At 38.7% G+C, this 21871-nt stretch overlaps 2 protein-coding genes across 4 annotated transcripts in view; both read left to right on the top strand.

Moving 5' to 3' along the window:
• The first annotated feature begins 5470 nt into the window (after positions 1-5470).
• Positions 5471-13440, top strand: fgf17 (fibroblast growth factor 17). Its single transcript, XM_078249673.1, has 5 exons — positions 5471-5502; positions 5595-5631; positions 5880-6057; positions 9636-9742; positions 13150-13440. Exons 1-5 carry the CDS (start codon positions 5471-5473, stop codon positions 13438-13440), a joined length of 645 nt encoding a protein of 214 aa, XP_078105799.1.
• A 2693-nt stretch (positions 13441-16133) lies between these two features.
• fkbp15b (FKBP prolyl isomerase family member 15b) overlaps positions 16134-21871 on the top strand; it is a 40377-nt gene continuing 34639 nt past the window's right edge. For 2 of the 3 annotated variants that reach the window (XM_078250307.1, XM_078250306.1), the window contains exons 1-2: positions 16134-16298; positions 21768-21871. In XM_078250307.1, the coding sequence (XP_078106433.1) occupies positions 16249-16298; positions 21768-21871 (154 nt within the window). In that variant the 5' untranslated portion in view covers positions 16134-16248. The remainder of the gene's footprint in view (positions 16299-21767) is intronic. The other variant, XM_078250305.1, reaches the window with a different exon arrangement.

Here is a 21871-nt window from a genome sequence, read left to right as displayed (position 1 = left end):
GACTGAGCAACAGACAGACAGGCATTGCCGTCCCTAGGGCCATGTCGCTAGCATGGATAAAAAACTTCACATGTTCTGCGATGGCTGGAGTCTGCATTTCTGTCATTAGCCAGGTTTTGCCACAGAGAGATAGAAATAAGCTCAGGTTGCATGGCAGCTCAGCTCTCCGTGTCACTTGAAAACTGAAGTGTGTGAGACTGTGTCGTGCCCTGAGCTTTCTAGGAGACATTCAGCCTCAAGTCATGTCCCATTTCTATATCCATATGCTTTGTGAGTGCACAAACAAAAATCATGTTTGTTTTGGTTCAAGTGTGAGCTCTCTCTAAACAATATTCACAGCAATTGACAGCCTGGTCGATTCTGATGTTTCTTGTGTTCAAGTTGTAACGGCAAGAGCCTGAAGGTAAACCCCCCGATTTACCAATGGATCCAATTCTGTCCCCTAGAAATGAAGTTTATATACAACTAATCTGAAACAGCAACTACATTTTGAAGTAAACATATTACTAAGTGGAATATGTTTTATCAACATAATAAAGAAATGTTTGTGACAGGGACAAATGTTCAATTGTTATCCACCAAAATATTCAATCTTGCATTCCAATATCCACGCGTAGTGACTACAGCATTGATAAACTGTTTTATGGTTATGTTTTTAGGCACTGTCAATATTTGGTTAAGGTTAGGGAAAGATCACAGTCTGGTTTAATAGCCTACAGAAAATGTCTGCAGTGATTTGAGACACATCGTGAAACCATAATCTTGTCTTATTTGATCATGTAGCACGACGATGCGAAATGGCACGGTAGCTAGTTTAAGCACAAACTCTGTCAAGATTGACTGAGCACATCTGCAAGCCAAACAACTTATTTGTGTGTGTGTGTGTGTGTGTGTGTGTGTGTGTGTGTGTGTGTGTGTGTGTGTGTGTGTGTGTGTGTGTGTGTGTGTGTGTGTGTGTGTGTGTGTGTGTTCCTGTTTCATAATTAGTAACTAGCGTGCAGTGGGGCCTGTCGTAACTACCTTACGCCACTGAGGCAGAGATTTGATTTATCAGAATGTAATTGTAATTGGGAAAATAATTTTATACAATATTTAGAATGTCTAGGAGACACAGTTGCTGGATCTATGCTCATGATATGTGGGTAGTACAAATGACATCCCTGACATCACAATCATGGATACAAGCGGCTGACAGTAGCTATCTTCAATCTGGCATTGAGGAAGCATCTGATCAGGATGCTCCCTGAACGCCTTGATGTGGGGATATTTCAGGCACATCCAACTTGAAGGAACCCTGGGGAAGACTCAGAACATTTTGGAGGGATTACATGTCTCATTTGACTTGGTAACTTCTTGGGATCCCCCAGGAGGAGCTGTAGGACATCTAGGCAACCTTGCTAAGCATGCTGTCACTATGGAGAAGCATTGGAAATGGATGGAAGGATGGATGCAAAACAATAGAGGGGCTGTAGGAAAATATTCACATGCATGGTTTGTTTTACTCATAGTAAAGAAACAGTACCCTTTGTACCCTAACTTATAAATAGATGTTTGATCATAGTATATATTCATGTGCTTGAAATTGGCAGTAGGAGAGTTAGAGAAGCAGCATTTCTTGAGGCCTTATCGCCTCTTTTTCTTCTTTCGATATCCCATTACCTAAACATCTTGCTGACAGCACAGCCAGAGATCTGTGAATTCCAGCGATGACAGCCTCTGCTGCAAAAGTACTCTTCACCCACAGCCAACCCTACCCTCAGATAAAAAAAAAAAAGATCCTTGTTCGCTCCTGCGACAGCAGGCTGAAGAGGTAATCTAAGATGTCTATGTTTCAACATTTAGCAGAATGTGACATTAAGCCATCTCTTCAGAAAACTATGGGTTTTATTTTAGTTAGAAGCAATGCCAGCCATCAAATTCTCTCTGCTAAACATAAAACATGTACATCAGCTAACGTCAGAAGCTTCATCAGTCAGTTAGGTAAAATCTATCATAATATACATATCAGATCGTGTACATGTCATAGTGGAGTTGGAGTACTATACAAATGTTAAAAGCAAAGCTGGATTACTGTGTAGCTGATGAGTGCCTCCTCAAAAATGTAACTACATGTCGGGCTACGGCATCGACGGATATACTGTACCATGTGGGGACTGAAAGAACTGTAATTGGCTGCTCGTGTTTTCCCCTACATGTTTCCTATGTTGGTTAAATTTGTTGAGAGGAAAGACAACATTAAAGAAGTTAAAGAAAGACTCTCAGTAGTCTTCTCTTTTTCAATCACAAACATCTGGCCCAAATCGGGCCAGAACCCCCATCAAAACATCCAACCTCCTACTTCCAGCGCCGTTGCTGGGAACACACCCATTTCCAAACTGGGCCTTCATTCTGATCTCAACTACACTCCTCTAAAGTTTGTTTGACTGCATCTTGCACGGTTGCGAAGCTATCGCAATAAGAAAATCTGGCAGCAGACTTTTAAACACCTGGCAAAGTAGGCTACCAGTGGTAGTCTCAGCTACCAACGAGACACAGCAACAAAATAAGTTACTTACTTAAGTCCAGTTCTATAAATCTGTGTGTAAAGCTCACTGTCGCTAGGCACAGTTACTGTGGGGAATATAAAGCACGATCATATACAACACATGTATCTAGCATTGCAGAGGTGATCAAAGGCTGAAATCCAACGCTCAACTATGAATCAAAACCTAGGCCGTAGGGACATATGGATGGACTCCCTTTTAACCCCTTGTATTGGCTCTAAATCCAGCTTAATGCTTTTAGAATGTTGTCACCATGCTAACAAGACGTCAAATCACTGCTTATTAGCTACAAAAGCATGGCATGGAAGACTGACTACACTAGATGGCCGTGTTCCAGGAGCCTATTGCGCATCCTGGTTCACCGTAATGGCTAACTGGGACACTTAATTTCTTCATTAATGTTATTAACTACACCTGTGCTTTTCCTGCTAAGACATGCTGTCCAAAAGCCCTGTGGTGTTCTGAAGTCGCAACCTACTGTAGTATGATATACATTAATGCACACCTTTAACATGAGGATTACGTCGAAATAAGTGCGTTAGTGCGGCAGTCAACAGAAAGTGTTCACTCCCAGTCTCACCCCCTCTCTGTCAAAGCCCAAAAAACCAGGTGAACAGGTGAAGCAAACAAATATGTTATCACTTCCGCTCAAACCGCGATGAAAACGCCCACCACCTACAATACAAGTGCACAAAATAATAATCAATAAATAATATAAATGAGACCATAAACAACATACAATATGTGGCTCCTACAATGGGTATATTTCTGTTTTCAGTTTGTATTATTATTGATATTAACATAAAGACTCATTAAGTCATTAAATGAACTGTTGCAAAGTGTCAAATTATCTTTAACTGTACAGGCAGATTACAATGAATCAGATATGGTCATGCTCGTCATATTTTCTTTGGACAGCAAATACTGTAGGTTTTCCAGATAATGGGAAGCCTGTCACCGCGGCATCATATAGTGACATGCGGCTATTGCGGGCCCGCTACAGTATATGCACTCTCACGCAAATAAAAACACGAACACACACACTTGCTGGACCATGTTGCAGTAAAACATGACCTGGCTCTCTCAGTACTGTAAAAGAGGAGAACTGGTTGATGATGGGCTGACAGTGTCCTACAGTAAGAAAAGAAGTGACATCAACAAGTTGACTCGGTTGCTGCTGGCTCGTGTCAGCCAGTCGAGAGCAGATCAACATGTCAGAAATGCCTAACTGCTCCATTGGACCACTTTATTGCCGTAGACAGGGAGGATGGTGGTGGTGGGGTCAAGAGAACGTGAGAAGGGTAAGATGTGAAGGCACTTGAAGCTTCAGGTTACACTGTTGTTCACAAACTCTGCCTCATCTGGACTCAGCAGCTACCAAAGTGTAATAATATCTATTTCTCTTCTCTTCTCTTCTCTTCTCTTTACTTCCTTTCTCTCCTCTTCCCTCTTCTTTTTGCTGGTCTTCTCTTCCTTTTTCTTCTTCTCTCATCTCTTCTTGGTGGATCATTTTTGATTAAGAAAACACATTTTTATTTGTTTGATAGGTTTTTGTTGTTTTTGTTTTTTTTTAATTTTAATTCTTACTTGTTTTTAAATGTTTGTGATTGTGATGGTTCTCTGAAAATGCTCCAATAAAGGGACCTCTCTTCTCTTCTCTTCTCTTCTCTACTCTTCTCTTCTCTTCTCTTCTCTACTCTTCTCTACTCTTCTCTTCTCTTCTCTACTCTTCTCTTCTCTTCTCTACTCTTCTCTTCTCTACTCTTCTCTACTCTTCTCTTCTCTTCTCTTCTCTTCTCTACTCTTCTCTACTCTTCTCTTCTCTACTCTTCTCTTCTCTTCTCTTCTCTTCTCTACTCTTCTCTTCTCTTCTCTTCTCTACTCTTCTCTACTCTTCTCTTCTCTTCTCTACTCTTCTCTACTCTTCTCTTCTCTTCTCTTCTCTTCTCTTCTCTTCTCTTCTCTGTAAATTATTGTAATTTTTTTTGAAAGGAAGAGGAAAGACAGTATCCTGCTCGTCTCGGGATGTTGATTGCATATTATGTAAAGATGAAACAGACCTTTTGTCTGCATGATTTGTTTCGGCCTCCTTTTACATGAGCTAGAAGTGTGACCAGTTGACATAAGATAAAAGGGTATGCGTGGTGGGGGGGGGGGTGGGGCAATAGTCTCTTTAACACGTAATTGGCACACCCATAAGGTGTCATTAGGCTACTCACTTTTAAATACAATGCTACAGTAATGGTCTACATTAAAGACAGACAGAGGGGTAGTCTTCAATGCAATTTGAGCTAAAACTCTCAAAGTTGCAGTTTTGTTTTCTTTTTGTAGTTTAACTTTGGATGTGGAGTTCAATTTTTTTCTTTTCCTTTTGCTAATCTTAAAATAGCCCTATGTATTGAGATTTTTTTTTCTCCCCTTCACATCTGCGTCTCCCTATTAAATCATCATTAGGGGTCCTGTTGCTGTGCCCACCCACAATAGAAAGATTTCAGGGAGGGCCTTTGCCTTTCAACATTTAACCAGTGAGCAGCCTGACCCCGGTGAGACAGAGGGCTTTTCAAAACCTGGAATTAACCCGGGCAGAGCTGCAGCGAGCCGAGGATCCCTCTCACATTTACCCCAGTGATGTCATTCAAAAATCTAACGCGCTCGTTATAATGGATGTATCTGCTGTCGGTGCGTTGCGCGGATCTTTTGAAGAGCTCTTCAGCACTCAGTCAGCTGGATCAGGTTTTTGATAAATGTGAGGTGAAATAACTCCGAGGTGGGTTTTTTTTCTATCAGAGACTTGTTGCTGTGGATGGACAGGTCAGGAGTGCATATATGCAACACTGTGGGAGCTCGGTTGGATTTATATGCCGCATCCTCCTGGGATTAATGTGCCTCAAGAATCCGTTTCTTTATCGGATGAAATAAAAAGGAGAATGTATGGAATAAACCAGCGCTGCGTTTACATGTAAGAAGACTGTAAGGGCTGTAGACTTGTTTGATTGCCACATAATGACTTCTTTTATAATAACAACTCTTCATTTATCCTTACTTCTGCAGATCATTTCATTTTTTCGTGCTGTGGTGCCATGCTCAGGTAAGCGCACTAAAAACTTGGTCGACGTTGTGAACTGTTCAATATGAGAAATGGTTGATGAAGTAGGGAAAAGTTGCAATAACTCCTTTTTAAATATCGCATTTGAATATGAATATAACGGATAGCCTATAACTTCTGTCCAGTAGTTTTAGGGGGGGGGGGGGAATTCGGTTTGTCTTTAGCCAAAAATTCCCAGATTAGAAAGAAAAAAAATTATGTATTTCATTTTTCCCTTTTGCATAAAAAAGGGGGAGAATCACCCGTCTCCTAATTTTAACCAGTATGTGAGGACGCAGGGCGCAGTGACGGACCAGCTCAGCCGCAGACAGGTCAGGGTATATCAGCTCTACAGCCGTACCAGCGGGAAACACGTCCAGATTCAAGGCAAAAGGGTCACCGCCACAGCTGAGGATGGAAATATGTACGGTAAGTGCTGACCCCGGACCTGCTGTTAACCTTGTAGCACATTTGGCTATGTATTTTTTTCTTTTCTTCTATGGAGTTGTACATCCAGGGAGGGGTTTCCTTAATTCACCACTGCAGGTTTTCACACTTGCATCCTTTAGTCCAGAGATATTCAACAGGGGGCCCGGGACCCCTAGAGGCTCCTCAGAGTTAGTGCAAGGGTCCACCAAATTATGTAAAAAAAAAATGTATATATATATTCTTTTATATATATAAATATTCTTTCATATATATATATATATATATATTAATTAATTAATATGTTAATTATTATTAATATATACATTAATAATATGAATGCAAAATTTGAATTGCAAAGATCAATTGGCCTATTTGTGAAGAAAAAAACTAAGATTTACACATTGAAGATAGGCTTACTATAGGTAACTATGGTAGCCATACAGTTAAGCTTAAGGGGTCACAGTGCCTGCCAGATGGATGTTTAACATTAAAACATGATGCATAAATAATATCCATTTATTTTCATCCATTCTGCCCAGTTTAATATGCAACTCAATTGTATACAATATATGCCTTCCCTATTCTGTCTCGCTTTCATCTTAGGGGTCCCTGGCTTAAAAGACGTTGAAGACCCCTGCTTTAGCCTATAGACCTACCTATAAGCAAACAAAATATAAAATTCAGGTTTAGCCCCAGATTGTGTCTCTCATGCATTACCATCAAACTGCAGTCACAGAACTAAGCATCATACTTTCTGAGAAATAAATATCTTTATTGATCTTTGAAAAAACCCAGGGGGGTTGTTTAAAAACAGGTTGCCTATTCCCAGAATCCTCAAAAACTCTTTTAATTAAGGAAGTAACAGTGGTGGAATGTCACTAATTACATCTACTCAAGTACTGTACTTTAAGTCCAAATGTTGAGGTACTTGTACTTTAGTCTTTTCTTTTCATGTCACTTTCTACTTCTACTCCGCTACATTTCAGAGAGAAATGTTGTACTCTTTACTCCACTACATTCATCTGACAGATTTAGTTAAACACTTTACAAATTAGGGTTTTTGCACACAAAACACATAACACGTTTATAAAATATGATGTTTTACCATAAATGAAACTAGCCAACAATATACAGGCCTAAAAGTCCATCTGAAATGATTAGGATCGTTTCCAGTTTCTAAAATGTGAGGATTTGTTTTGTTGTTGCATTGAGTACTTTTACTTTTAATACTTTAAGTAAATTGTTCTGCCGATGCTTACATACTTTTACTTAAGTAATATTTTCAATGCAGGACTTTTACTTGTAACAGAGTATTTTCACAATGTGGTATTAGTACTTTTACTTAAGTAAAGGATCTGAATACTTCTTCCACCGCTGGTAAATACAATTTATTTCTAAAGCGCTTTTAACAGACATAAGCCACAAAGTGCCAAAACTAAGAACACAATACATAATGAGAATACACAATTAGAATTACACAATAATACATAGAGTGCAGACCAGTTGCATTCAAGTCGACCTTCTGGATAAAAGAATTACACGATAAATATTTTTAACCTGTTTCTCACGTTGCTGTATTAACCCAGGTAGCTGGAGGTGACATGTCCTCGCTCTTTTTGCACAACACGATCCAAAAACTGCACTTATTAGTTTTATTCATGAAAATATAAAATACTGACAAGTAACATCAACATGTAGCTTACCAATATAAATGACACATTGTACATTTTCAATTTCAGTTCAATCGTACAAGGTAGCAAGGTGATATATAATTATATAGGCCTATATATAATTTGGAACTCCAGTCACAACTTGTGAAGCAGGTTAGAAATCTTTTTATCATACGAGCGTAATATTTTTTAAGCCTGAGAGTTAGAAGAGTATTCTGGAAATGTCTTCAGAACGGTAAGTGTTGTTTAATGTCATTGAGTTTTTCAAAGATCATGGGGGGGGGGTTATCATTTATCAGAAAATCAAGTGCTTAGCTCTGTGGCTTGTCTGTAGCCTAAAATAAGATGAGCCTTTATTGTCTTCTATAGGACAAATTCGTCTTGGGCTGTCGAGAGAACAAAAAATGGCGACGCATTGCAAATAAACACACAATAAACATAGAGTACACATGCATAAAACATAAGTATGCATTATCTCATGGAAATGCTTTAATAAACATCCGATAAACCTCACACAAGACCCCCCCCCCACCTTCCCCCACACTCACAGAAGAAAGAGAAAGAAAACCCATAGCACATCCTTCCCCTCATATTGCACTTAATTCTACCTCAGATTGCACATGGCCCATTAAACCATGCTGTGGTCAATAACGTATGTATTGCACAATGCCCAAATGCACAATTGCACAAAACCATATCAAACAAAAAAAGTTGTAGAGGTACAAACTGGGGCTGGTTTGGACTGATATTTACATTATTTCTTTAAAAGTGAGTATTGGCCAGTCAGCACCCTAATATGACAAAGCTCACAATAATTTAGTGTCAAACTGCCAGCATGTAAAATCTGCAGGGAAACCTGTTTGGCTATATATGATTTGTGTTTTTTTGCACAAATACTAGGTAAACGAGAGGGCCTGCTATGGATGGCAAAAATATGTTCAGAGATTCTTCAGAGGAACTGAGTGAAATTCTTCGATCCAATAGTGTATTTGGGGACTGCTGGGGACTGATGTCCTCGGGCAAACCAGCAGTTTCTCTTCCGGGCCTGCTTGTCCCTCCCTCTGTGAGGTGTTTTCAGGCTTATATGTTAATTCAGCCTCCCTGCTGTATCCATGAAGCCATCGTCTGGCGAATAAGTGGCTGATTAAGACAAGTCCTTTGTCTCCATAGCCCCAATACACAAGGCGGTCGTAATGCCCAATGGCCATAATTGACTGCAGGACAAATTAAATTGAGACTGTATATTCTGCTTCCAGTACAGCTCTTTAATGTTCAGTGATAACATTTGTTTTATCATTTGTTAGAGGTGTAATTTAAGGAAGCTCACCTGGGCCAGTGGGTGTCTCTCAAGGCTCTTATTGACTCAACGGTTTATACTGTCAGTCTGTAGTTTCAGCTCATCAGAGATATCACTTCACTAATGATTGATTTCACTAAATAAAAAATCACATTCAAAATATAAAAAAAAAAAAAAGAAAAAAAAAAAAAGCTAATTCTTAAAGTAACAGGTAACTACGGAAGAGGATTAGGGCCACATGTGAAAAATGTATTGAGTTCTGAGTTTAAGTTAAGTTAAGAGTCATATGGAATGCAGACCATAAGCTTTAATGAACAAATAGCATACCTTAAATGGTGTTTATTGTTCTTCATATTTGAGAATCAATGTCAATGGAAAAAGATTGGAGTCTAGTCTAAATAATATTAGCTATTCATCAAGGGAACTGCATGTTTGGCTGAATATGTTTTGTATGGTATGTTACATGGAACTCTTGAAAATACAATAACACATTTTAGATTAGGAGAAAAATATTAGTCTGTGGTTGGTGGTGTGACTATGTTTTGTCTTGTTAATATTCACATTTTTCCCCCCCTTCAGCTCCTTGACTTTCTCCTCTCTTTTTCTTGCAGCTCGTCTTTTTGTCGAGACAGATACCTTTGGCAGTCGAGTGAGAATTAGAGGTGCGGAAAGTGGACGCTACCTCTGCATGAACCGGAAGGGGAAACTTGTTGGAAAGGTACAATATACATTTCTGGATTGCATTTGTTTGAAATGGAGGCGACTAGTGGCTGCAGAATTTGAAACCTTATATTGATTTAAGTTAGTACGGAAAAGTTTTATTTCAGTGCTGTGACAAAAAAGCTTATTGAATTTATAGTGTGGCACTATTAAAGGGTAACTACCATTTTTTCAACCTGAGACTATTTTCCTGTGTTTTTGTGTCTAAGTGACATATGGTAACAACAATCTTTGACATTGGTCCAGTATTAAGTGAGATCATGGCGAAACAAGCTACGATGTAAGTTAATAGGGCAATTGTGCAGCTTGTATTTACCTTCACAAAAGTGCTCGTTTTGTCACTGACAGGCTCAGATTAATATTCTACGTGTCTGACAACATTATGGAAAGAATCCCTCCAAACCTCTTTGAGACCTTTCTGTTTACCGGAAACAGCTCTGAAGTCGCTAGCACTAAATCCACCAGACTCCATTTAAAAAAGCAATACTTTTAGCGTGTATAGAGCCAACATATTTTCACATGTAAATCTGTAAACTATGTGTTTATTTCAACCAAAACTAGAGTTGTGATGGTTGGAAAAGTGGAAAGACGACCCAAAAAGGCTTTTCATGTTTTTTTTTTAGTTTCTGTCGACTTTGAAAATTATTGTTTATTTACATGGAGTCTGGTGGATTTAGCGAACACAATTTTGCGGATGTTTTTATGTTTAAAAAAAAGGATCTTACTCTTTAACAGAAACGTCGACCTCGTTAGAAATCCTTTCCATAATGTTGTCACACACAAGGTAAATATAAGCTGGACAATTGCTCTATTAACTTACATTGTAGCTTGTTTCGTCGCTGCCGACTGCAGCGATCTTACTTAATACTGGACCAGTTTCAAAGATTGTTGTTCTCATCAGTCCCTTAGACACAAAAACATAGGAAAATAGGGTTCAGGTTGAAAAAAAGGTAGTTACTCTTTAAGCAGCCAAATATTATAGTTGCAAGCAGGGATTGCATCAAATAATCTTTGCATATTATGGCAAACTTTTATTTCACAAGCTAGCATAAATATACAATTTGCACTCTTTGCCAAACATATAGATACAATGTACTCTTGAGGTTGTAAAAATCAATACTTCAGTTCTTTCAGTCCCAACCAATCAGAGTTAATTTAACAGATAAGGTAGGTGTTTATAATCATATCAGCTCTGTGAGTGAACAAAAAGTTCCCCAGTCAACACGTCACTGGAAAATGACATGCAGAAATTAAACATTCGTGGAAGAAAATCTAAATCCATATATGAGCTTTGTCTTCTTCTGAGGGTTTACAACCTGTGCCTGCAGGCCTCACCTTATCAGATCTCACATCTACTAAAACACACACTCCTGCACTAAAGCTTCAATCCATTGTCATTGAAGTCTCATAACTTGTCAGTCACCCCAGGACATGATGTGCTGGAAAAAAAAAAAGGAATCCTCAGAGGACTTAATCATAGTCGCTCAGTCCATGGCTGACAGCCATGAGGGGAAAGTACCCTCCCATCATGCACTGCCTGTGTGTTTGGTCATAAGTCAACTCTCCACTTCCTTCGTGGAAATGGAAAAAGATGGATTCACATATCTGGCTGACACGACAACTCATAATATTTCTCATCATGGTTCAGAGGTGTAGAAACAGTGCCTGCTGTAAAGAAACACTCAGCGAAAGACTCACTGGCAAACATTTCTCGACTCTTGTAAACCTGAGAGACAGTACATGAGTCAAGATGAAATTACTTCATTTTTTTTTGCACTGATGCCAGTTCAAAACTTCAAACTACTAAAATGTGTAGTTGTCACAGTCTGTCTGTTAGTTATTTTTTATTTAGATTCAGGTTTGTCAATCACATGCATTCCAGAAACAACTACAGCACAGAGAAGTGAGCCTGCAATATCATTTTACGTCTCCGTGATATGTTAGTTGCCTTTGGATTCATAGTTCCATTGCAGAAAGAAATGGACTTTTTTATTTTTTATTTTTGGGCTTATTTGCATTCTTTCCAAGAGTTAAGTGAGAAGAACGATACCACCCTCATTAGGGTTGGGTATCGTTGGGATTTTTACGATTCCGATACCGAACCGGTACTTTTAAAATGATTTTGATTCCTAAACCGATTCTTGAAAAACTGAAAAATGACATCAAATAAAGGCTCTTTTATAGAGTTTTTTTAATGTTTTTTATTATTATTATTATTGAAAATTATTTAAATTTAACAATATATTAACATTTACGGTAGCTAGCTAATGGTAGACTACAGAGAAAGTGTGATATTTTTACGTCCGTTTTGGAGCGACAGAGGGAAAATATTTCGGTCGACGCATTAAGTGGAACCGAAATGAGGAACCAACATGTGCATTCTAATCCGGTCCGATTCCTACCAGTTGCGTAGGAACCGGTTCCATAGTGGAACCGGGTTTCGGTACCCAACCCTAACCCTCATGTGTGTGGCCTACGCTAAATATCAAGCTACCACTAGCAGCTGATTAGCTTAGCTTATCATAAAGAGTAGAAATGGAGGGAAAACAGCTAGCCTGGCTCTGTTCAAATGTAACAAAAGAATATACCACATAGTTGAATTTGTAAAAAAAACACACACATTGTGGTTTTACAGGAAAATTATAAGCCAGACTATTTCTGTTAAACAAATGTTTCTAAATGCAGCACTAGAAGCAGTTTACCATATTTGCTGAAGTTGCATGATTCTTGCATTTTTTTGGGCTGTAGCCCTTTCGAAATGGTTGAATGCATTTATTGTAAACTGCTTTGGATAAAAGTTAACTAAGCTAACAGACAGCTAGCTTTCACTTCCTATTTAATGGACACTGGACAAAAATGATAGTGTTATCGACGCTCGGCATTAAAGGGAATAAGCATACATGTATTTCCCAAAATGTCAAACTATTCCTTAAACAGAAGTTAATTCAAGAAACAGACATGTTTTATACTTTGTGCTGCAATAAAAAAATCCAGACATTACTGTTTAAACCTTTAAAAAAATGACCGAAAGGAACCATAACACTGCAATGTCTATCTGAAGTTTGCTAACATAAGCTACTGGTCATACCAGACCAAGTAAAACTGTAGTAAAAGTGTACTGAACTGAGCAAAGGTGCGTTTTATTGCTTACAACTTCAAGTTGTCATTAGTAACAGAAATAATGTGTTATATCCTATTTCTAAAGTTCGATAGTATCACTTGAGGAAGGCTTTGATAAAAAAAAAGAAAACCAGTCAATTAGCTTATTTGAGATCATATGACTTAGCTGTTTGATTTAGCAGTTTTCTGTGTATGAATGAATGAGAACGCATGCTTCTATCTGTGTGTCATGCAGTCTGTTTGCCCAGTTTTAACATGAAAAACCTTTTCTGTCTTCTCACGCAGCCCAATGGCCGGAGCAGGGATTGTATCTTTACAGAGATCGTACTGGAGAACAATTACACTGCCTTCCAGAATGCCAAGTATGAGGGCTGGTATGTGGCTTTTACCAGGAAAGGGAGGCCCATCAAAGCCTCCAGGACGAGGGAGAACCAGAGGGAGGTCCATTTCATCAAGAGGCTACACACAGGCCCGCCTCCCTTCCCCAACACGGACCAAAGCAAACACTTTGAGTTCATCCGATTTCCGGCCATACGTCGAGCGAAGCGGAACAGGAAATCACATACCTCTTCCTAACAAGCGGGAAAAGAAATGGACTGATGACAGTTGTGATATAGGAAGAAACAAATGCAATTTTATTTTTGTATATTTTTGATAGGCAAAAAGATGGTTAGAATGCCAATCTAAAGTAATATTGCTGTAAAATGACCATGTGTAAATACTGAAAGAGAGTAAAAAAGATGGATTATATTTAATCGTCCTGTGTGTATGTGTTGACTGGGGGAGAGCTGTGTGGGATGGAGGGACATGACTAGCGTGGTTAGTAACAAACTGCAGCATGACTTACAGTAACTACCTATGTATTTATTTTATTTAACCTTTATTTAACCAGGTAAGCAGATTGAGAACATATTCTCATTTGCAACGAGGACCTGGCCAAGACAAGGCATGAAACGTGAGAGACAACATAGTTACTTAATTAAATACAAAAAAATAAAGACAGACATACAAAATAAAAAAATAAAAAAATAAAAAACTGATCTAATACTGACTGTAGTACATTTCCACCTTTCTAGTCTACATATCCCTGCCTCTGCTGAATTATTTTTATTGACAAAATGTATCCCCTCCTTCCTCAATGTGACCAATGCTACTTCACCAATATACCATATATTATATACCTAAAATAGAAGGATTTTAAACTAAGTAAAGCGCTGTAACGTGAACAGTCTATAGTGTGATAGAACGATAACATCCGAGCGGCAGTTGCTGGTTGTATTTAGCCGCTACAGAGCTGTGAGCCGGCTGCAGGCACCACCAGATGACGGTCCTTTCAGGGGCCGTGTAGTGGAGTTTATCCAGAAAAAGTGAGCGTCATACGGCGATGACAGTTACGTTTAGGCACTACAATGACAAGTTAAGTTTAGGAAAAAGATTGTGGTTTGGATTAAAACGCTCCCGAGCGTTTCCTGGATGAAATTATTTTGTTTTCGCCGCAAAGTGAAATCCGCTTTCCGGCTTGAAAGCACTGTGTTTTCCATTGAATATTGAAGTGCTTATTTAGGTGTTTGGCATGCCTGGCCAAGTGGCACTATTTCCATGGTATTGCAAGGGGGATTCAATTCTTGCATGTTTTGTTTTCACAAATCACCCATTCACACACACATTCATACCTGAACTGATGGCAGAGGCTAACATGCAAGGTGCTGCTCATCCTCCTGATAAGCGTGATGCTGAATGTGCTGCATGTCAACAGATTCTGAGGGCCAAGGGCAGGAAAATATAAAAATTACAATTTGCTCAGGACCAACTTGAAGGTGAAAAATAGACGATAGATTGAAAAAGATGAGGGCAGGAGGGGACGAGTCCAAGTCATACACCAACAACTTGCACAGCTCATGTCACACATCAGATTAGATTGTATTAATGTGTTGCCAGGACTGACACAATGTGACGGATCAAAATGCTATTTGGAGTTCAGCCAAACAATGTAGCTCTTTTAATGAACTTGGCGAAGAAGGAAGGCATGAGCCTTAGACCTAATTAACATTGATTGTTGAAAACATGGCAGTGTGTTTCTGTGAATGTGATGAGATCTATTTTTGCAGTGATGATAGGAAAACATTTGATAACAGGTTGGTGTGATCACCAACATTTTCTGTTCTATACGCCATACAAAGTTTATAATACATGCCACAGACTCAGATTTGTCACTCGGTTTTGCCAAATTGCTTTAGATGGGCTCCTCTGTATGTTTTTGAAGACCATGAAATAATAATCTCTTTAGATTGGAACTAAGATTGAGACAAATCTGTCTGTCCTATACTGCATGCCATATTATTTTATTATTATGACACTATTTTTTTTATAATTTCCTTATATATCCAGAGTTTTTCTGGGGAATTCAAGGTATTCATTTTGCAATATGAGGCATGGCTCTTACTTTATATAGCCTAATACTTGTTAACACAATGATAAATACAACAGATGACTGACTTTTCCACTGTCACCTCAGTCTAATAATGAGACACTTATTGATTCTATACTCAGAACTTTCAAACTCTTTTTACAGAATTTAATAAATAAGCTGCACATATCACTTTAGGTATAAAATAGGCTGATGACATTTTTAACACTATAACATTAAAATATACATGAAATAAAATTTAAATTATACATAAAAAGCAGTACAATTAAAACTATTATAGTATATATATCATATATATATATAATAAACAAAATTAAGAACAAGTGATACAATTAAAAAACATTTATTTTAAGTAAATTTCTTTTACATTAAAAATAACCTAAATAAAAACGTAAATAGATACATGAATAAAGACAATGATAATATATTCTAAAGACTTGCTACATATATTGTCTTATAGTAACCACTTCTTAGTTATTTAGTTAGTGTTAGCCTTTTATTTATTCTATTATTTATTGGTTCATGCCACATTTATGCAATTATTCTATACAAAGTCCTCTCCTCCTCTAAACAATAGATTGTAAACCCTTCTGTGGGGTCAAAGGTCAGGGTTGACTACAGGGCAGCATCCCCTGACAGTCAGTGTGACTACTTAATGACTGAGTAGCCCTTTCAACTGAAACTGATGATGACCCTGTGCCTGTGCTGTGCTGCCGTCTTACTTAAATCCTGTTTAAAAAAAAAAAAAAAGCGTTTGGGGCTCATTTTGAAATTCTGTATTAGCATTTGGCGCTCTCCAGTGGTAGCTGGAGCTAATTGAATTCAGATCAGGTGGAAAGTCAGCTGATTGCACCACAAACAGGAAGGGGAAGTCACATTACAACAAACTAGCTAACTCATAAGATACACTTGTGCACTTGTTTTATTTAATAAGAAAAAGGCTTCACATTCAAAAGATGTTCGGCGGAGACGATGAAGAGGGGGACTTCTTGTCTCCCACAGGAGGGTGAGTGTGTTTGTTTGTTTCCACCAAGCTAATGCTCTTAGCCTGTGAGCTAACTAGCTTAACGTTACCACCATTTAGCCACGGTTAACGTTAGCTGTTGTATACGAGCCAAATTTAATTTGAAATGTGGCATTGTATTGCGACCTTGTTTGTAAGTAATGCATTACTTTTAGAGAATAACTTGAAGCCTAGGCATTTAAAAGCTGTTCTCTTATTCAGCTTAATGTTACATGTTTCATCATGAAGGACATATTTTAATAACTGAATGTTTTAAAATTTGTGTGCATACTTTTTCTTCCACCAAAATACCAAGGGGCACGGCGAACCACTTCTAAAAGAATGTAAATGGAGTTATTTCAGAAGAACAAATGTGTACCGAATTAGAAAATGACCTCCGATAATTATGAAGTTCCTGTCTGGTAACTTAAGTGACCTATTAACCTTATTCCACTGATAGATATTTAATGAGACCTTTTTTTTATTTATTTTTTTAATCTCCAAGCTGACAGTTAGCTCATTTCATGACTATTTTGACCATGTAAAAGTTAGCAGCAGAGATTTATAAATATGACATATTTAAGAGAACTAACCAGTGCCGAGGTCATAGAGCATTGTAGAAAGTTCTATTAGATACAATTCCGCTGATTTCATGTCGACTGTAACGTTATCTCCGGTGGCCCCACTGCTGGTCTGATGAGTTATCGCATGCCTTCATATCCCCACTGACCTTGGTCTGTTTATGCAGCCAAAGACTATTTTTAAAAATATGAATGAAGCTTCTTATACTGAGTGTCTGGTATGTTCAGGTCTTAGACGAAATTTGATTACACGTTTAAGCTACTTAACTAACTGGTTCCTGTTGGGCAGACAATGACTTTTTGTGACTTTTGAGACTACCGTCTGATAAACCAAACCCCTATTATCAAACGCAGTGTTTTATAGCTAGCTCAAAGTACTCACAGATTGTCATATATAATGAATAATACAGTTTTACATGCATAGGTTATGTTTTTTTTCAATGTTTATGTCAATTTTGTAACTGAAATTGACTTACAATGGAGGTTGTGATGTTGACCACTAATTGAGATGTTTCAGGAATCCAAACTGTGACCCTTTGGTTATGAGACAGTCAGACTAACTTACTATTAATATACCTTGCCTCTCAATTGTGAGACTTTTAGTTACAGCTTTGCCACATTCTCTTTGGCACTGCATGGCCATTTTGTGATAGCAGCACAGTGTTTATGAGCTGGTGGAATAAGCAGCCAAGTGTAGTGCATGTTTTTATGGTGGCTAATTCCCATCACATGCTGCCTGTTAGAGGAGGAAGGTGAAGCCTTTTGCCACAGCCCATCTCTGCTCAGCACTAACTCGAAGCTCCTCAGTTTCTTCCTCTACTATGCTGTTGAATCTACCATGGTGGTGTGACTGCACCGAAGAATGAAAGATCAGGGGTAGCCTGGGAAAGAAGCGTTGGAACGTGCACTAGTAGGAGTTTGACTCGCACATGCAAACAGACTGCCCCTTCTCATCCCAGTTCCTTGCCATCGGAGATGAGGGCCTTAAGGCTTTCAACATGTCTGTTCTGGGAGATACCAGTGAATACCAGTGGAAGGAGTTCCAGGGGTCAGTACGAGTTAGCTTGTTTTAAAACCAAAGAAACTTTTGCGGAAATTGTTGGTCTATTGTTGATCCTGACTGTTGCAAATAATGACATTGGTGCCTATGATTGGGGTAGCTGTTGTAATGATGTTGCAGTATGTAATGATGTAGTAATGGTCTAGTTGTTTCTGCACCGCTGCTTCTCAATTTTAAGGTTAGTGCAAAATGACATAAAAAAAATGAGGATGACCTGGGAGTCAGTTGTTTGACAAAAATGTAGCTTCCATGATGCTAAGCAAACGCCATTTGGTGAGGGAGAAAAGCTAATATGTGGACATTGAGTTAAGATTTATTTTGGAAAATGACAATTTTTTTTATGTCCGCCTTCCTCAGCAAATGGAATTTGCTCAGTTGTCATGGAGCCATGGCAGCCTCATAGACAACTGAGCAGCCTTCATTCACCGAGGAAGATCATGAGACGCTGTTGAAAGCTCCTGTAAAATGACTAAGTTAGTAGAGTTAAAAAGATTTTTGGTAAACGACTAGAATGAGCTTTCAAGCTATTTTTTTTTGCTCAGTTGTCATTGAGGTTGTCATGTAGCGCCATGATAACTGAGCAACCTTAATCTGCTGAGGAAAACCATGACATGCGGTAGAAAGCTCCAGATAAAGCTGGTTAGTGGACTGCGAGTTAAGTTGTTATTTTAATTGAGATTTTAATAATCTTTTGGGTTTTGGACTTTTGGTCAGACACATAAAGCAATTTCAGCACATCACCTTGGGCTCTGGGAAATTGTGATGGACTTTTGAATCCCTTTCTGACACTGTATATTGAATAATCCATTGTAGAGCTGGGCGATATCGAGATAATCAAATATCGCAATATTTTTGTCCAAATACATCGATGGCGATATTGTAGGGTTGAATTAATTGGTGCTTTCACAAGATATTAACACAACAAGAGTTTTGATAAATAATCGCCAATAATGTTGGTGCAATGACTAAGTGGGTAAAGACAAATAATAAAACGGCTAGTAAGTCACTTTATTGTTGTGCACCCTTTTAAAACCAGGAGAAGACAACACTTGTGTCACATCCACATTACAATATCCAAAATTTAAGACGATATCGTCACATCAACGCCAGCAAGGTGACTTTCGCCGGAGGCCGCCTGGTACTACACCGGTGAACATCCAGGGTGTCGACATCGAGATGGTGGAGACATACAAATATCTGGGTGTTCACCTCAACAATAAACTGGACTGGTCCAAAAACACAGACGTCCTGTACAAAAAGGGCCAAAGCCGTCTCCACCTGCTGAGGAGGCTGAGGTCCTTTGGTGTGCGCAGGACTCTGTTAAAAACACTTTATGACTCTGTGGTTGCGTCTGCAATCTTTTATGCAGTAGCCTGCTGGGGCGCTGGGAGCACAGAGAGGGACAGGAAAAGACTCAACAAACTGGTGAAGAGGGCTAGCTAGTGTTCTGGTCTTCCCTCTGGACACTACAGAGCAGGTGGAGGAGAGGACGATGTTAGCCAGGCTGGCATCAATCATGGGCAACACCTCTCACCCCCTACATGAGACTGTGAGTTCCCTGAGCAGCTCCTTCAGCAGCAGACTGCTGCACCCTCAGTGCAAAAAGGAGCGCTACCACAGGTCTTTCATTCCAGCAGCAGTCAGACTCTTTAATACAACATCATAATGTAGCACTGCTAGCTGTTTCTACAATATGAGCCATCACTGGACAATATTCTGCACTATGCATGTTTATATATGTATTACTCTGTGTTATCTCCAACTGTGCAATATGTCATCTCTATTCATTCGCACCTTACTCATCTGTGTGTTTATATACTGTCTGTTTATAGAAGGTTGTTTTATTGTGTATATTCGGTTGTTTTGTTATTATTATTATTATTATTATTATTATTATTATTATTATAACTAATTATATTCTATTTTTCCATTTCCTATACTTTATGTATATTTTTTCTCCTATGTCTACTTAATGCGTATTTGTGTTATTCTAATGTGTGTACATTTTTCTTTTGAGGTGCTGTAGCACAGGAATTCTTTCCTCATATATCGATGTTGATATAATATCGATATATTGCCCAGCCCTCATCCATTGTTTATCAATAAAAAAACAAAAAAACATTTGACCAAATAATCTATTATGGAAATAACTGAAGAAAATAAGTTAGATGCCGCCCTGCAGTTTTTTTGTGCAGAATGCGCATTATGTAGCCCATTGTGTACTTGACTTCAACCTTCATCTGGATTAAAATGTTGGTTAGAGCTTTTGAAGTGTGGCAGGCAGCTAAAATAACCCCTGGACTGCAGATGAAGGGCTTGTACAGTATGAGCAGCTTTACCCTTGAATAGGAACTAGCCTGACTTAGAGCTGGGCAATATATTGATATTCTATCGATATCGTGATATGAGACTAGATATCGTCTTAGATTTTGGATACCGTGATATGGCAGAAGTGTTGTCTTTTCCTGGTTTTAAAGGCTGCTTTACAGTCAAGTGATGTCATTTTATGAACTTACCAGACTGTAACGGCTCTATTATTTGACTTTACCTACTTAGTCATTATATCCACATTACTGATGATTATTTATCAAAAATCTCATTGTGTAAATATTTTGTGAAAGCACCAATAGTCAACGCTACAATATCGTTATATCGGTATCGATATCGAGGTATTTGGTCAAAAAAATATTGTGATATTTGATTTTCTCCATATCGCCCGGCCCTAGCCTGACTGCACAGTCAGTGCTGCGTCAAAGGCCACGTGTATGTTTTTTTTTCTTTCTTTCTTTTTTTCTATGAGTATAACCACAGAGTGTATCATACATTTTACGCCAAACGTAACTATATCTAGTAGTGATGGCGAGATGAAGCATTGAAGCTTTCCAGCAAAAGGGTTCATTTCTCGAGGCTTCATTTGCTCACAATACCACCTGTTGTCAAAGAGTGTAAAACAGGCAGATATATTACAGATGATCTAGTAATATGTTATACACTGTATCAGAGACGGTTTTTGGCTGAATTTTGCGCCAGTAAAGACTTAGATGAAGCAATAACAACGAAGCAAAAATCTAGGATTTAAGGGTCCTTCCTCAAGAAAATGTTACATTTTTCCTAAAAAAAAAGAAGCAATTTCCCCATACACATTCATCCCCACATTTCTTTCTTTTGTGTCTTTGTGGAATTCTGTCTCTTTGTGGTCATTTTTGTTTTCTTTGTAGTCCGTTTGTGCTAGTTTTATGCCTCTTTTTCACATCATTTTGTAGCATTATTATCACCATATCTGTGTGTCAAATGTTGGAAAAGCTAGGGCAGATAATAAAAAAAAAAAACTAACACTGAAAAAGCTCAAAGACAATCTACAAGTCTTTTAGTCACATTCATTCGGCTAAGGTGCTGCCCAAAACGGCTCGGGTGCTGCACCTAAACCTTATAATAAAAGGATTTCCTCGAAAGGAATGCGGCCATCAAAAGTGTGTAAATCAATCCCTTTTGTCATAATAGCAGGAGGGGCAATATTAGTAGGTTATCCTAAACCTGGAAAGTGGCAGTGGTTTAACTGGGCGGAGGGCGGTAAATGGGCTTGCGTAGATCACGGATGTGTAATAAAACCGTGTAGTTTCCAACCATTTCATAAACCCGTGTCACGTGGTACAGACGGGCAGCGAGGCTTCGGATGTCGTCAATGGCGTCATTTGTCTAATACGATACAAGCCTCGGTACGCACTTCACGGATAACTTCAGGGGGTTTCTCGACGCACGCTTCCGAAGCCTCGGCACAGAACGTAACCTCACTGACCTCCTAGATGATGATTGCACTTGTTCTCCTCGCAGGGCCAAGTTGGCCTCCCTGTTTGGACTAGACCAGGAAGGCAGTCAGGGCAACGAGTCCTTCCAGTACACGGCACCGAAACAGCCTAGAAAGAGCCCCAATTCAG

Source organism: Sander vitreus, chromosome 5, assembly GCF_031162955.1.
Source record: "Sander vitreus isolate 19-12246 chromosome 5, sanVit1, whole genome shotgun sequence".
Lineage (NCBI taxonomy): Eukaryota > Metazoa > Chordata > Actinopteri > Perciformes > Percidae > Sander > Sander vitreus.
The sequence above is the reverse complement of the archived record's forward strand: the minus strand, read 5'-3'. Positions and strand labels throughout refer to the sequence as shown.

What these genes read in the sequence shown, in the direction of transcription:
- fgf17 (XM_078249673.1), top strand. Translation starts at nt 5,471, where the DNA reads ATGTATGGAATAAACCAGCGCTGCGTTTACAT. An exon ending in AACCAGCGCTGCGTTTACAT is followed by an intron (nt 5,503 to 5,594) that starts GTAAGAAGACTG and finishes TTACTTCTGCAG; the next exon opens with ATCATTTCATTTTTTCGTGC. An exon ending in TGCTGTGGTGCCATGCTCAG is followed by an intron (nt 5,632 to 5,879) that starts GTAAGCGCACTA and finishes TGCATAAAAAAG; the next exon opens with GGGGAGAATCACCCGTCTCC.